The sequence below is a fragment of the Carcharodon carcharias genome, chromosome 3, assembly GCF_017639515.1.
Source record: "Carcharodon carcharias isolate sCarCar2 chromosome 3, sCarCar2.pri, whole genome shotgun sequence".
In the NCBI taxonomy this organism is placed as follows: domain Eukaryota; kingdom Metazoa; phylum Chordata; class Chondrichthyes; order Lamniformes; family Lamnidae; genus Carcharodon; species Carcharodon carcharias.
Genome location: NC_054469.1, coordinates 219,444,016 through 219,459,573, shown reverse-complemented (window position 1 = coordinate 219,459,573; position 15,558 = coordinate 219,444,016). Strand labels below are relative to the sequence as shown.

At 42.2% G+C, this 15,558-nt stretch overlaps 1 protein-coding gene across 2 annotated transcripts in view; it reads left to right on the top strand.

The window, feature by feature from the left end:
- The window catches only part of LOC121276336 (cadherin-12-like), a 247,802-nt gene that overhangs the window by 141,243 nt on the left and 91,001 nt on the right, over positions 1 to 15,558 (top strand). For both annotated transcript variants that reach the window (XM_041184619.1, XM_041184617.1), the window contains exons 7-8: positions 3,045 to 3,232; positions 4,391 to 4,644. In XM_041184619.1, the coding sequence (XP_041040553.1) occupies positions 3,045 to 3,232; positions 4,391 to 4,644 (442 nt within the window). The remainder of the gene's footprint in view (positions 1 to 3,044; positions 3,233 to 4,390; positions 4,645 to 15,558) is intronic.

The following is a 15,558-nucleotide window of genomic DNA, read 5'->3' as shown; positions in this document are numbered from 1 at the left end:
TAGCCCACCCGCAGTGCATTGTGGCTGCAGAGCCGGCTGGCATGGAATGATTTGGCTCCATGCCGACTTTGCTTCCGGGGGGGGGAGCCATCCGCATCCCCTCCTCCGCATAACATGCAGCCCATTACATTTGGTACATTGTGGATCAGTCACCAGTTTTCCAGATCTTTGTCTGTCCAAGGCCTAATGGATTTACAATATCAGGTGAAATTATATACCAGCTAGAACAGCAGTTGTAGGTTGGTATAAAGCTCCTTCCTAAAATCAGATTTGCAATGTAAACACATCCTATTACTTCCACCCACGTGGAGGCTTTTAATGAAAAGACTGATATCATCTTGAAAATCCTACAAGTAGTTTATCTCATTTTACAATGCTTATTGAGGATGACAAAACTTAACTTCAGGTTTGAGTTCCTTTTTGGACAGCAGAAATCTCATCTTCCTAGTGTAAATTGGAATTTATTTTAATTGTGCTTTGTAAGGCCATAGAGAAGTGCTAACTATGCAAGGAAGAAGCATGTGAATCTTTTTCACCATTTAGTCATTTGGTGGTACAGAACATGCGGTGATTCAGTATTGCTGAGAAAAGAGACATGTTGAAGCTTTTCGTCTTACACTCATCAGGACACACGCAAGGATGCCAATACAAGGGGAAAACAATTTATACTGTATGGGGGGAGAGTGCTGATTGGTTGGCCAGTGGACTATGATTGGTAGAGGTGTTGCCATGACGAAATTGCCAGTGATGGTGACTGACAGTTAACTGCCAAGCATTGATTGAAATTTAAACCAGGCAGCTTGGCCCTGATTGGTCAAAGCATTGCCCTCAAGAATCAGTAGGCAAATGGCTGTCTCTTATTTTGTTTAGCTGAAACAGGTACAATGTGTGTACATGTTCTGTCTGCAAAGAACAGGGCCTGTGTGTTTATATATGTAGCTTCCAGTACATGCAAATGCACCACACTGTGAGCCCAACCGACAGTCTTAAATTGGTTGTCAGCGTAATTCTTATCATGCTAAGGATTATTTAGCAAATGTTATCCAATCACAGAATCACCTCTAATATTGGACACTGTGTTATGGGTTTTGCAAGCATGAGCTGGTTGGGTATGGACTGTACCTTGCCTGTTGTGAACTGTGGCTAGGACATGCTGTTTGATATGATCTGCTAGTCTTTGGGACATACGGCCTACATACCTAGCATCACACTGGCACTGAAATTCAGATACCACATTATTCACTTGTGTGATAGGCAAAACGTCTTATCGCTTGACAGCAGCATCCTGTTAGTAGTGAAAAGCACTCATGTTGCTACTGCACAGTAGCAGCATGAAACACCTAGATTCATCTGTTGCTCAAAGTTTTTTTAAACTGCTTGGCAGTTAACTGTCAATCAACATCACTGATGCTTTCTCCATGCAAATACCTCTACCAATCAGAATCCACTTGCCAATCAATCAGCAATCTCTTCTCATACAGTATAAATTGTTGATTTCCCCTTATATTGGTATTCTTGTGATGTGTCCTGATGAGTGAAAGATGAAAAGCTTTGACATGTCTCTTCTTTTCAGCAATTTTGCAACACTGTTCTGGAAATTAAATAAACATTAGCTATATATATCCCTATTATAAAAGCACATACCTGTCTCCCATCAGAGTAAAAGAAGCCGTACCCATCATAAGATTGCATAATCACATTTCCTCACCAGCAACAGCTTGTATTGATAAAGTTCCTTTAAAGTAGTAACACTTCTCAAGTTCAGAAGAGCATTAACAAATAGTGATGCACAAACAGAGATATTCAGGCAAGTGACCAAGAGGTTTAGGGAGGAAATTACAGAGCTTTTGGACCCCAGATAGCTGAATACATGTCTGCCAGAGGTAGAGTAATTGAAATCAGGGATGTGTAACAGGCCAGAATTAGAGTATGGGGTTCTCAGAAAGCTGTAGGGCTGGCAGAGGTTACGTAGATTGCGAGGAGAAAGGCCCTGGAGGGATTTGAAAACCAGGAGGAGAATTTTAAAATCGAGTCACTGCCGGACCGGGAGCCAATATAGGTGGGCAAATGCAATGGGGATGTATGAAGGTGACCTTGTACAAACATATCAGATCTGTGTTTTAGTAAGTTGTTCCCCATTGTTTTTGTTCTATTCTGTGAAGGTGCACCAAGATTTTATTCTTTTTTTCTCTTTATGTTATGAGCACTATCATAAAATAAATTCTTATTACATGGGAATGTGGAAAATAGACATGCTCCTAGCTTTACTGAAACTCCAGGTCAGTCAAGCTGAAAACATTTAACCTAACAGAACAAATGAGAAAGATGGAGGGTTAGGTTAGCCCAGAGAGGGAGAATGGAGAATAATGGCACATATACATCTTACTTCTTGTTAAAAAGAAAACTAACCCGTGATGAACTCAGTCTTCTCCTTGATGTATTCCATTTCTTACAATCCAAAAAATGATGGTTTTGTTCAGAATAGGATTGTTCAATTAATTTGTTATTTAGAATAAATAAGGATTATTACACATTTCGACAGTTTATTGGTATTACTCGTTATGCGTTGTTCATTGTAGTCATTGCAAACAAATGTCCTATTCATGTCATGATTGTAATGCTATATGTCTCCATTAAATATTTATGGCAATAATGAAGAAGAAATAGTTTTGCTCCAAGTTTACAAATTAGAAGATACAAACATTACTGCCAGAAGCTTGGTGCTCTTTTAAATGGAGAGCAGTAAATGGAGGTACAGTTCCATCAGAAGTAAGGGTTTCAGTTGTTAAAGTTCCCAACAGGTGATGAAAAACTTCATTTGATTTAGTCTCTAACAGTTAAACATAACTTTTACCAAGTAACAACAAAAATGTGTATTGTAACATTCAGCTAGTACAGGTTACTGCAGGATCCCACTTTGTACTTGGTCCTGGCATTCTTTAGTGCTGTTGGCATGTCTGGGAATTTGCAAGGAGAAATATGCACATTTATCTCTTAAGAATACATTTTAACAGTACTTATATGACTCTGAATCCCTCTTTCAGACATCTTTCATCTGAGGGTCCCTGAATCAACGACGGTTGCTTCTCTAATTGGGAGAATAAAGGCCAATGATGCGGATGTTGGGAAGAATGCCAACATAGACTACAGCATCGTTCCTGGAGATGGGCTGAATGTGTTTGGCATTACCTCTGATAAGACCACACAAGAAGGAATTATAAGTCTGAAAAAGGTCAGGATTGCAATAATGTTTCAAACAATGTAAAACAAAGGTTAAACAAATTGGTAACACTCATTTTGCCCAAGTTGCAGTTTACACCACAATAATTGTCTTCTTTAGATCATGGTGATGAAAATTCCATTCAGAAACTGTGGAAAAACATCTTCCCTGCTAAATATCAATATCATCTTCTTCTGCCCTATCATTGTTATTTTCTCCTTATTCTTTTTCTCACAATCACTATTTTTTTCCCTCTCTCACTTCACACCCTTCCACAAATCTGTCCACCTTCACATTGCTATTCCACACAATGCTTGTCCTTCTAACTATCACTGCTGTCTTTCCCTCTTTCAAGATGATTTTATCTTCTCCATCTGAATTTACCCACCTCCCAATCTCAGTTCCTCAAATGCTCAGACCTAACTGAAGTTCGACATGAAGCTCAATATATTTATTTTTAACTGCCATCAATTCTCGGTTCTTCTTCTGCTATTACAATTGTGTTTAAAACTTATAAACAAAAATACATTTGTATATAATGTGTGATAAATTAACTCAATGCGTGCCATAATGTTAAACAATTAAGTGGTCGTTTGGTAGTACAGAACTTGAGTATTGCTGAAAAAAGAAACAGGTTTGACAAAGCTTTTTGTCTTGCGCTCATTGGGACAATTCAAGGAAACACCAATGTCAGGGGAAACAACATATTTATTCTGTATGAGAAGAGAATGCTGATTGGTTGGCCAGTGGACTCTGATTGGTAGAGGCATTGCCATGGAGAATGCACCAGTGATGGTGACTGACAGCTCCATCATTGAGCATATTCAATTTGGGATAGATTTTTGGTCTCTCAAGAGAGATGGGGGTAGTGTGGGAAAGTGGTAAAAGGTCAGTCATGATTCTGTTGAATGCTGCAGCAGGCTTGAAGGGCTGTATGGTCTTCTGCTCTTATTTCCCATGTTCTTATTTTATTTTTGAGTATTTGATGGAAATTTAAAAAATAAAGCTTTAAATAGCTATTAAATTACCTGAAATACTGCAAACCTTAGCAATGCCTTTTTACAGTCTTATGTCCAATACTGATTGCCTTAAGTCAATTTTGGTTCTTATATCATATCTAATGCTTGCCCACTGTGGTTTAAGTGATATTGTATGTCTTCTTTCCCAAAGCCGTTGGACTATGAAAATAAAAAATCGTACGTCTTCAAAGTAGATGCCATAGATCCCCATCCAGATGAACGTTTTCAATCAATGGGTCCTTTCAAAGACACAGCCACTGTGAAGATCACCATTCTGGATGTAGATGAGCCTCCTATATTCAGCAAACCCTTTTATGTAATGGATGTTTATGAAGATACCAATGTGGGCAGTATTATAGGTGCAGTGACAGCACAGGATTCTGATGTTAGCAACAGTCCTGTCAGGTAGGCCAAAAACATTTCATCAAATTTTTAAAGAAAGAAAGATTTGCAGTGAAGCACTTTTGAAGTGTAGTCACTGTTGTGGTGTAGGAGCATTTTGGAAAAAACCTTGGTTCTAGTTCTCACTGTGCACATTGCTAACTCTGCCTACACAATATTTTAGAAATCATGTTGAAATACCAGCTGAGTCATGAATGATATACTGGAGCTGTGGTGACAGGGTAATTAATTATTAATTGACTATAGTGGGAAGGCTTCAGGGCTGATTATCCACCCTGTAAAGGTTTAATGTGCGACCAGATGGAAGATGGGCACTTGACAAGCTTCTTAAACATCTCAGTAAGAGCTTTACTGAGATTTTAAAACCCTCCAGGTTTTCTTTCGGATCAGCTGCATGACCATAGAACACATATTTGGTAGTTTGGTCACAGGCTGGTCTCAACAATCTTATTCTCAAAGTTCTCAGACACCCTGTCACTCAATGAACATAGTCAACTTGACTTGAAGAGGGCTTCCAAAGTTCTCGCAGTCCCTATTAAAATAGTGGGCACTCCCATCAGTTTCGGCAAAAGGTAGAAACAGTTTAAGGCATGTTTAAAACAGTTTAAGATACTAGTTAGACCTCAGCTGAAGTATTGTGTACAATTCTGAGCGCCACACTTTAAGAAGGATGTGAACGCATTGGAGAGAGTGCAGAAGAGGTTTACAAGAATGGTTCCTGGGATGAGAAACTTCAGTTATGAAGATAGGTTGGAGAGGTTGGGACTGTTCTCCTTGGAGGAGGAGGCTAAGAGGAGATTTGATAGAGATGTTCAAAATCATGAGGAGGCTGGATAGAGTAGATAGGGAGAAACTGTTCCCGCTTGTCAAAGGATCGAGAACGAGAGGGCACAGATCTAAAATGATTTGCAAAAGAAGCAAATACAATGTGAGAAAAAGCTTTTTCATATAGTGTGTGGTTCGAGTCTAGAATGTAGTGTCTGGAAGTGTGGCAGAGGCAGGTCCAATTGAGGCATTCAAGAGGGCATTAGATGATTATTTGAATAGAAATAAAGTGCAAGGGTAGGGGAAAAGGCAGGAGAATGGCACGAAATCATAGACCTGAATCTTCGGCTCGGCGAGCGGGGGTGGGGCCTGCTCGCCGAGACGTAAGATGACGTGGGGTGATGTTGGGTGCGAGACCCAATGTCACCGCACGTCATTTAGTTTTTCAGTTCCGCGGGCAGCCAGCCAAGTCGGCTGTGCGCCCGCCGAACTGTCACGGGCCTATTAAGGCCATTTAAATATCAATGAAATTACTAAACTGAGCTGCCCGTCCAACCTTAAGACTGGCGGCAGGTGAAGAGCCCAGGCGGCCTTCGTATTTTTCATGGAACGTCATCCACGGGCGGGTTGGGGTTTCATGAAGGGTTTATAAATTGAATAAAAATTTTCATTAAAATTCATTGACATGTCCCAGCTCAGGTGACACTGTCACATGAGGGGACATGCTTTAAAATGTTATCTTTTTATTAAAATTTTGGGAACTTAAACTAATCTCCCTGAGGCCGTTCTGTACATTTGGGAGATTTCTGCACTCTCTCGCGCAGGCCCCGACTCAGTGAACCGCCACCACCACACCCCCCCCCAGCACAGCCTGCACATAGACCGCTCAGCGCTTCCAGATGCACGTCACACTGGGTAGGCCTTAATTGGCACGCCGACTTAAAATGGCGGCGCAGATCCGATTGGGGGCGCCGATCGGGTCGGTGCCTGGCCCCACACAACCCCCACCCCCGCCCCCCCCCCACCGCCTCCCGATGGGGGTAAAATTCTCCTCATAATATTTATTCAGGGAGCTGATGCAGACATGGTGGGCCAAATGGCCTCCTTCTGCACCAAAATAATTCTGTGACTCTGTGAAGTTTTGGAAAATCACATAGAAGAATATAACCCAGCCTGGATTGGTTGTGAACTTGAGCTCAGTTGGACATATGGACGTTATTTCCCTTTGTCGCTTGTTCTCAAAGGGATAGGGGATAAGTGGTTCAAAGTGAACAATTAACTAATTCAACAGCAAAATACTGCGAATACTGGAAATCTTAGAAAGAAACAAATGCTGGACCAAGAGGTTTGGCAGCAGCTGTGGAGAGAGAGATTCAGCTTGGTGACCTTTCATCAACTTGAATTAACTAATTTATTTGAATTGGCAGAGGTTTAGTTTTTTGTTTTGATTCAGCATCTATAAATGGGGGAGGCAGTGGTGTAGTGGTATTGCTACTGGACCAGTATTCCAGAGACCCAGGGTAATGCTTTGGGGATCCAGGTTCAAAATTTGAATTCAATAAAAAATCTGGACTTAAAAGCCTGATGATGATCACAAGACCATTGCTGATTCTTGGTAAAAACCCACCTGGTTCAATAATGTCATTTAGGGAAGGAAATCTGCCGTCCTTACCTGGTCTGGCCCACATGTGACTACTCCAGACCCACAGCAATGTGGTTAACTCTTAACTGCCCTCTGAACAAGGGCAATTAGGGATGGGCAATAAATACTGGCCTAGCCAGAGATGCCCACATCCCATGGAGGAATAGAAAAGAAAATCACCTATTGATCCAATGACTGGCACATGTTAGGGTTTATGAAAGAGTGAAATGGTGTCTAAATATGGACAGAACTAGGATTGTATATTACATGCAGTGTTACAACAATCATGTTTCACATCAGATGCAGACTATGACACCGATTCTTTTGGACAAATCTGACTTTCAGCTAACATGTTAAACCAAGATCCCCACAACCTCCTCTGGCAGTTTAGATGGGAAGAATTGATCCCATGGTAATATTGAAAGAAGGACAGGGATTTCTCCCACAGTTTTGGCCAACATTCCCCCTGGAGATAACACCACCAATAACAACTGAAATGATTGGTCATTTTATTTGCTGTTTCTGGGACATGGCTACACACAAACTTGCTGTCACTTTTATTTTCATAGCAACAGTGCCTACACTTCAGAAGTAGCCCATTGGGTGTGAAATATTTTAAAGTGTCTTTGGCAATGACAAGAGCTCCAAGATCTTTTTTTTTTCTTTTCTGTAGAATCAAAATGCAACAGCAGCTCTCAGATCCATCAGGTGTCATGGAAAATTAGGGAATGGATATTCTTCAAAATGCACGTCAAGCGAATTATTTTTAAGGGCTGAATTTGGCCCTTGATGGGCAGGTGGGCAGCCGATCGCGGCTGCCGAAATGGGCCCCGCCGCCATTTTAAGTGGGCGGGGCAATTAAGGCCCGCCCAGCGTGACATCCGGTGGGAAGCGCTATGCACGCCCTGTGCGGGCAAGGGGGGGTGGGGGGATTCCCCAAATGTGAGAGTGCGCTGTTTCGCGCATGAGCACAGAAGAGCCCACATCTCCCTGAGGCTAAGTGCTGCCTCAGGGAGATCGCAGAAAGGTTTTCAAACTCTAAAAATAGAAAAATAAAAATATTATTAACATGCCCCCCTCGTGTTACAATGTCACACGAAATGGGACATGTTAATAAAAAGCACAAAAACTTAATTAAATTTTTAAAAGACTGACATGAAACCTCATCCCGCCAGTGGATGAGGTTTCATGTTTTTTCAGAAACCCTCTGGCCGGTCCTTTAATTGTTGGTCCTTTAATTAATGGCCTCAATTGGCCATTGACAGGTTGGCGGGGCCCGCAGCTGATTTTGCTCTGTCCCCACCTTCCTGAATATTTAAATGGGGCGGGATGAGGTCAGGAGTTCCCCCCAACGTCATCCCGCATCATTTTCGTGTTGGCGAGTGGGCCCCGCCCCCTTCTCGCCGACGGAAAAAATTCAGCCCCAAAAGTCCGAACAATTTCAGGGACCTTTTGATTGGATGAGTACGTTTCTTCATAAGATGTGTACACTGTTTCCAATACTCAAAAATAAATAATGGACATTTGAGTGAGATAGCAAGGGCTCCTGGTGTCAGTTGGACAATACCCCAGCAATAAATTACTGCATTCAGAGGAAAGAGGGAAAGAGGAGAAAACTATTTTAAAAACTCCAGCCGAGATTCTCCGGCTCTGGTGTGGGTAATGTGGGTATGCCAGCCAAAAGCCCATTGACTTTCAGCAGGGAAGGGCCAGAAAATTCCAGCCTTGAATCCACAACAAAAGTTTGAGATGAAATCCTGTAATGAGCTGTTGATCATCACTGGATAAAGATGCAGTGACTGTGTTTCACTTTGTTAAATCTTGACATTAGTGAATATTTTGATGAGATCGTGCTGCTGGTGGGGAGTCTTGAAAATAACACAGACTCATAATGCTGCTCCTCGGTGGCCAATTTCAACCAATTCTATTAATCAGTTGAAAGTGTCCATCATCGTGGCAGCTTCTAGAAGGGTATAATTTATATTATTTATGGATTTCTTTATCAAATTCTCACAACATCTCAAAGTGCTTCACATCAAATGAGTTACTTTTTAAAGTTAGTTGTTGTGAGGTGGTGCGTTACAGTTCACTCAGGGGCTCTGAGTTGCTATGGCAACATGCACTTTTACATGCATGTTGTAATCTGCAGTTATGGGGTGTGATGGTAGAGGATCCAACATCCTTTCTATCACATGGCTGACCAGGAACCTCTTCCACTCTTATCGTCTACCATTGGTGTTTGTTGGAAGACTTGCAGCCTGTTACTCAAGCTGCTTGGCTGCGTTGTGAATGCATCTTCCTTGGTCATCAATTACTGGGCTGGACTTGCACCCAGAGCTCCTGGCTCAGAGACAGGGACACTAGCTATTGCACCACAAGAGTTCTGTTGTTATGTTGGTAAATCTAAATCTAGCAGCCAGACTATGTAGAGCAAGCTCCCACAAATGTAAATGTAATCCACTGCCAGCAAAGACCTGACTCAAAACAGATTAAGCCTTGACACAGGTATACCTATGACTCACACAATAACATTGAGGAATCACAGTCCGAGAAACCTGTTAGCCTGTTCCTGCCCCACGGAACTCATTTCTCGTTATCTTGACTCCCTTCTCTCTCCCCATGTCCAGTCCCTTCCCACCTACATCCGTGATTCCTCTGACACCTTACATCACATCAACAATTTCCAGTTGCCTGGCCCCAACCGCCTCCTCTTCACCATGGACGTCCAATCCCTCTACACCTCCATCTCCCACCAGGATGGTCTGAGGGGTCTCTGCTTCTTCCTCGAACAGAGGCCCGAACAATCTCTATCCACCACTACTCTCCTCCGTCTGGCTGAGCTTGTTTTCACACTGAACAATTTCTCCTTTAACTCCTCTCACTTCCTCCAAATAAAAGGTGTGGCTATGGGTACCCGCATGGGCCCTAGCTATGCCTGTCTCTTTATGGGGTATGTGGAACATTCCTTGTTCCAGTCCTACTCCGGCCCCCTCCCACAACTCTTTCTCTGGTATATCGATGATTACTTCGATGCTGTTTCATGCTCTCGTCGGGACCTGGAAAAATTTATTAATTTTGCTTCCAATCTCCACCCCTCCATCATTTTCACATGGTCCATCTCTGACACTTCCCTTCCCTTCCTTGACCTCTTTGTCTCAATTTCTGTTGATAGACTGTCCATCAATATTCATTACAAGCCTACCGACTCCCACAGCTATCTCGACTACAGCTCCTCACACCCTGCTTCCTGAAAGGACTCCATCCCATTCTCTCAGTTCCTTTGCCTCCATCACATCTGTTCTGATGATGCTACCTTCAAAAACAGTTCCTCTGACATGTCCTCCTTCTTCCTTAACCGAGGTTTCTCACCCACGGTAGTTGACAGGGCCCTCAACCGTGTCTGGCCCATCTCCCGCACATCCGCCCTCACGCCTTCTCCTCCCTCCCAGAAACATGATAGGGTCCCCCTTGCCCTCACTTATCACCCCACCAGCCTCCGTATTCAAAGGATCATCCTCCGCCATTTCCACCAACTCCAGCATGATGCCACCACCAAACACATCTTCCCTTCACCCCCCCGGTGGCATTCCTTAGGGATCATTCCCTCCGTGACATCCTGGTCCACTCTTCAACCCCCACCTATGGCACCTCCCCATGCAAACGCAAAATATGCAACACCTGCCCCTTCACTTCCTCTCTCCTCACCGTCCAAGGGCCCAAACACTCCTTTCAAGTGAAGCAGCATTTCACTTGCGTTTCCCCCAACTTGGTCTACTGCATTTATTGATCCCAATGCGGTATCCTCTACATTGAAGAGACCAAATGCAAACTGGGTGACTGCTTTGCAGAACACCGTCGGTCTGTCTGCAAACATGACCCAGACCTCCCTGTTGCTTGCCATTTTAACACTCCGCCCTGGTCTCTTGCCCACATGTCTGTCCTTGGCTTGCTGCATTGTTCCAGTGAAGCTCAATGCAAACTGGAGGAACAGCACCTCATCTTCCGACTAGGCACTTTACAGCCTTCTGGACTGAATATTGAGTTCAACAACTTTAGATCTTGAACTCCCTCCTCCATCCCCACCCCCTTTCCATTTCTTGCCCCTCCCTTTTGTTTTTTTTCCAATAATTTATATAGATTTTTCTTTTCCTACCTATTTCCATTATTTTTAAATGTATTCCACCCATGGTTTATTTCACCCCACCCCCACTAGAGCTACCTTACTTGTCCTGCTCTCCACTCCTTATTTTGGATTTAGATCAAGGTTGTAATCCAAGAGCAAATGAATTAAATTGCCTAATTTGGGTAAAGTGCATCATAAAACATCAAAGGGAAATAACCATTTAACCATCTATTCTGCTCCCTAAACAGCCTATAGGCAATCTACTCAACCAATTTAATCTCCTAAAGGAAGTTGTTGCATTCATTCTTCCTTATTTCCAAGAGTAACTAAACAAAATCCTAGAACGTTTGTGTAAATATCCACAACAGGGCTGTTTGCCTCTGGTCTAATACTCTCCACTATCAACAATCTCTTCCTCAATGCTACATTCCAATCTGTTCAAATATTGCTGAGTTAATCTATTATGACCATTTTGGGATTATAGACTAATTACAGCAATCTAGTATTTTGTATTGCATTTTAATAGGACCCTAATCATGGTTTAACTTGTGAAATTCTTCCCTACTGATTTTGAGTTCCCTTTAGGAAAACATATTTTATACTGTATTTGCAATCTACCCAACATTTCTGAAAGCAGTGTGTGTGGGCAGCTGCAGTTATATTCGTTAGTAATATCTTTATTGGTCGCCACAGGAATAACACTGAACAATCAAACTGATCTGTTGAAGTTACATCATGAAAGGGACTTTGAAAACCGCAATCCTTTGGAAAAAAATTCAGAAGACCTAATTTTTTCCATAATAAGCTAACAAGCATGTCCACTACAGGAAATCTGTAGCATGTGTAATCAGGGAGAGCAACAGTGTGGCTCTTGAAACAATCAGACTGAGGAATCCTTATTGAGAAAGGCAGGGGCAATTTTATTCTAACTCCCTGAAATCCCACTGAATGGGATAATTATAACTCACCCAGGAAACTGATGGGACTGAATGCAATGTTGATTTCACACCTGCTTGATTTCACTCTTCATTCAAGTCAACGAGTAGTATTTGAGTGGGTGTAAGGCCTTCTATCTCATCCCAAAAGTTTCCTACCCAGAGAGTTAAGGAGAGTAAATCTGTTCACCCAGGGAGTATGAACCAATAATTTAAAATTACATTTAAATCATGTACAGAGAGCAAAATAAAGATTCGGAAAGAAAGATGAGGTTAAGAGAAATTGGACCATGAGACGTAGGAGCAGAAGTAGGCCATTTGGCCCATCGAGTCTGCTCTGCCATTAAATGAGATCATGGCTGATCTGATAATCCTCAATTCCACTTTCCTGCCTTTTCTCCATTACCCTTGATTCCCTTACTGATTACAAATCTATCAATCTCAGCCTTAAATATACTTAACAACCCAACTTCTACAGCCCTCTGTGGCAAAGCATTCCACAGATTCACCACCCTCTGAGAGAAGAAATTCCTCCTCATCTCTGTCTTAAATGGACGACCCCCTTAAATCTACAATACTAATTTTCTTCTGAAGATGCGAGGCTCCAAACTTGTAAATTTACCTCTTCCAGGCAAGAGGAAATGATTGGCAGGAATTGTAGCTGATCACACTGTTAAAACTTCACTTCCATTTGAATACACCAGATTTGATTTTCTCTATCATGTTTAGTAGATAAGTAATGAGTAAGTACATTAACTTCACATACATACATGGATTTCAATGCTGAATGTATCAGCCAGATACTGTTATAGAGCAGCCTGAGTTGAAGCAGGGTAACTCGGACTATACAATCCAGATTCCGCATTTAACTCTGCAAACCCGTACTGCAGAACTTACTGCTTGATTTATTCCATGGTACCGCTGAGTGCAAATAAACTTACCAACAGCCCCAAAGCAAAATTATCCATGCCATGATTTATAGCATGAGTTTTTAGAAGTCATACCTCCGCCCAGTAGAACTTCATATGAATGAATTATTGGTTTTACCCCAGTGTTACAATATTACAATATTTCAAATACTTCAATTATTTATAAAAAACTGAATTAATGTATGATAGCCAGTGTTATAATACTTCAATTAATTATGAAAAAATATATTCATTTATGATTATGTATAAAATTAGATCAGTACTGTTTCATAGATATTCATTAATGGGATGTGACAAAGCTGGTATTTATTGCACATGCCTAATTACCCTTCAGAGGTGATGGTGAGCTGGCGCCTTGAACTTTTAAAAACATTTGTTCAAGGGATGTGGCCAGCATTTATTGCCCATCCCCAGTTGCCCTTGAGAAGGTGGTGGTGAGCTGACTTCTTGAACCGCTGCAGTCTGTGTGGTGTAGGCAGGGAATGCCATGATTTTGACCCAGCCACAGTGAAGGAACAGCTGATATATTTCCATGTTGGATTGGTATGTGACCTGGAACAGAATTTCAAAGCGATGGCATTCCATTGCATCTGCTGCCATTGTGGCACCTTATAGATGGTACACACTATTGCCACTGTTCACCAGAGGGTGGGGGGAGTGAATGCTTAAGATCTATTCATGGCAAAATGACAAGTAGTTGGAAAATCATTTTTAAACTGCCTTGTATTGTCATGAAATTTTGAAATGACTAGAAGTTTAGTTCAATGAAGTGGTGTGTTGACTTGTTTGATAATAGTGCTACACCCTGCAAGTGATATAAAGTAATTTTATAGTTTCACATTGCCTTGTCTCTCCTGCTCCAAATCAGAAATCCACTTTCCACAATTTTCTGACCATTTACGTTAATACTTGGAAAGCCATGGGCAGCATGCATCCATCGCTCACACTATTGGTGGTAAGACTGAGCACCAACAGTGTGATCACAAAATTACTCCAAAATCTAATTTTCATCCTTGTTTAAAATCAAGGGGCCCCCTTGAAATTGGAGATATGATTGATGGCTTCAAAACCATTACCAAGTTTGCAAGCTTTGAATGGCAGGATTCAAGTGAGACTTACTAATACAAAAACAGAATTACCTGGAAAAACTCAGCAGGTCTGGCAGCATTGGCGGAGAAGAAAAGAGTTGACGTCTCGAGTCCTCATGACCCTTCAGACTTACTAATTCCCACTTCGAGTGCAATGAATAGTTAATATTCAAGGATTTCAGACCTGAATCTCACATTATTGTGAACTGTTTAATATAGTCAGCACACTATAGCATCAAGAATTAACAACACAGTAGCCACCTGCTTGGAGTTGAGTTACGCAATCGGATTACTGTTTCACTTTTCCGCTGCAATTCATGTTGTTATGGAAGTGGATTACATTTTGAGACAAATTAATGGGTTGAGATTGTAGTTAACATCATTTAAGCAATAATTTGCTAACATACAAATGTAATAATTGTGTGAATCCTTTAATTTATTTGACCAGAGCTAATCTAGTCAACAGCTTTGCCAATTAGCATTTATTTGTGTCGAATGAAAGAGCGTGTATTGTTTTTTGATTCAGTCATTACTGGTTTTGAATTTGCCCTGAAACTCCTTAAAAATGTTAACATCTATAGCATTTTCCTAAATTAAATTCAAAATTGCATTTTGAAATATTGGCCCAGATCTCCCATTCTCCAGATGCTTGTACCCCAGAGGCATCCCAAAAGATAATCTGGGGGATGCACCTGGAAGTCCTCGTGTGCTGAACGCATGGGAATTTCCTAGGAAGTTTCAGCTTCCATTAGACAATCCCCCTGTGCCCGGAACCCTCCAAAACTTGATTTAAAGTCAGAGACTTCGCTGGTTCCAACTCATTAGCAGAATAGTTACCCAGGAAACGTTAGAAGGATTAAAACCAGTTCTAACTCCTGGGTAACTATACTACTGACCCCCCCTCTCCCTGACAACCACCCCCCCACCACCACCTCACGGAACACCCTGACTACTCCCCCATCCCCCGATTACCCACCCTGCACCCCCGACCACCTGACCATCCCCCCACCACTCCACAGCAACACCCTGACCACTCAATTATACTCCTCACTCCGACTACCCCCATTCCATGACATCCCCCCTACCCACTGACTACCCTCCCCACACACCCCCCCCACCCTTCCTGCCTCCCCAACTACCACCACCCAACCATCTCTCCCGACCCCCTGACATCCCTCCTCGCCATGATACACCCTACCCTCTCAACCACTTACTCTACACACTTACCTTCTTTCTGTAGTTTGTCAACGTGGCTGGGACCTTTAAACTTAGCGGTATACAGGAGCTAGTGCCAGTAAAAGGGTTGTGGCTTTGATTTCTCCAACGCTCCTATACTACACTGAAGGACTCGAGGAGTAGCTATGCTCCAGATTTCTCAGCTGGCCTGTGACAGATGTCTGGTGAGAAATGTGTAGCTCCATTCTAAGGCAAGGAA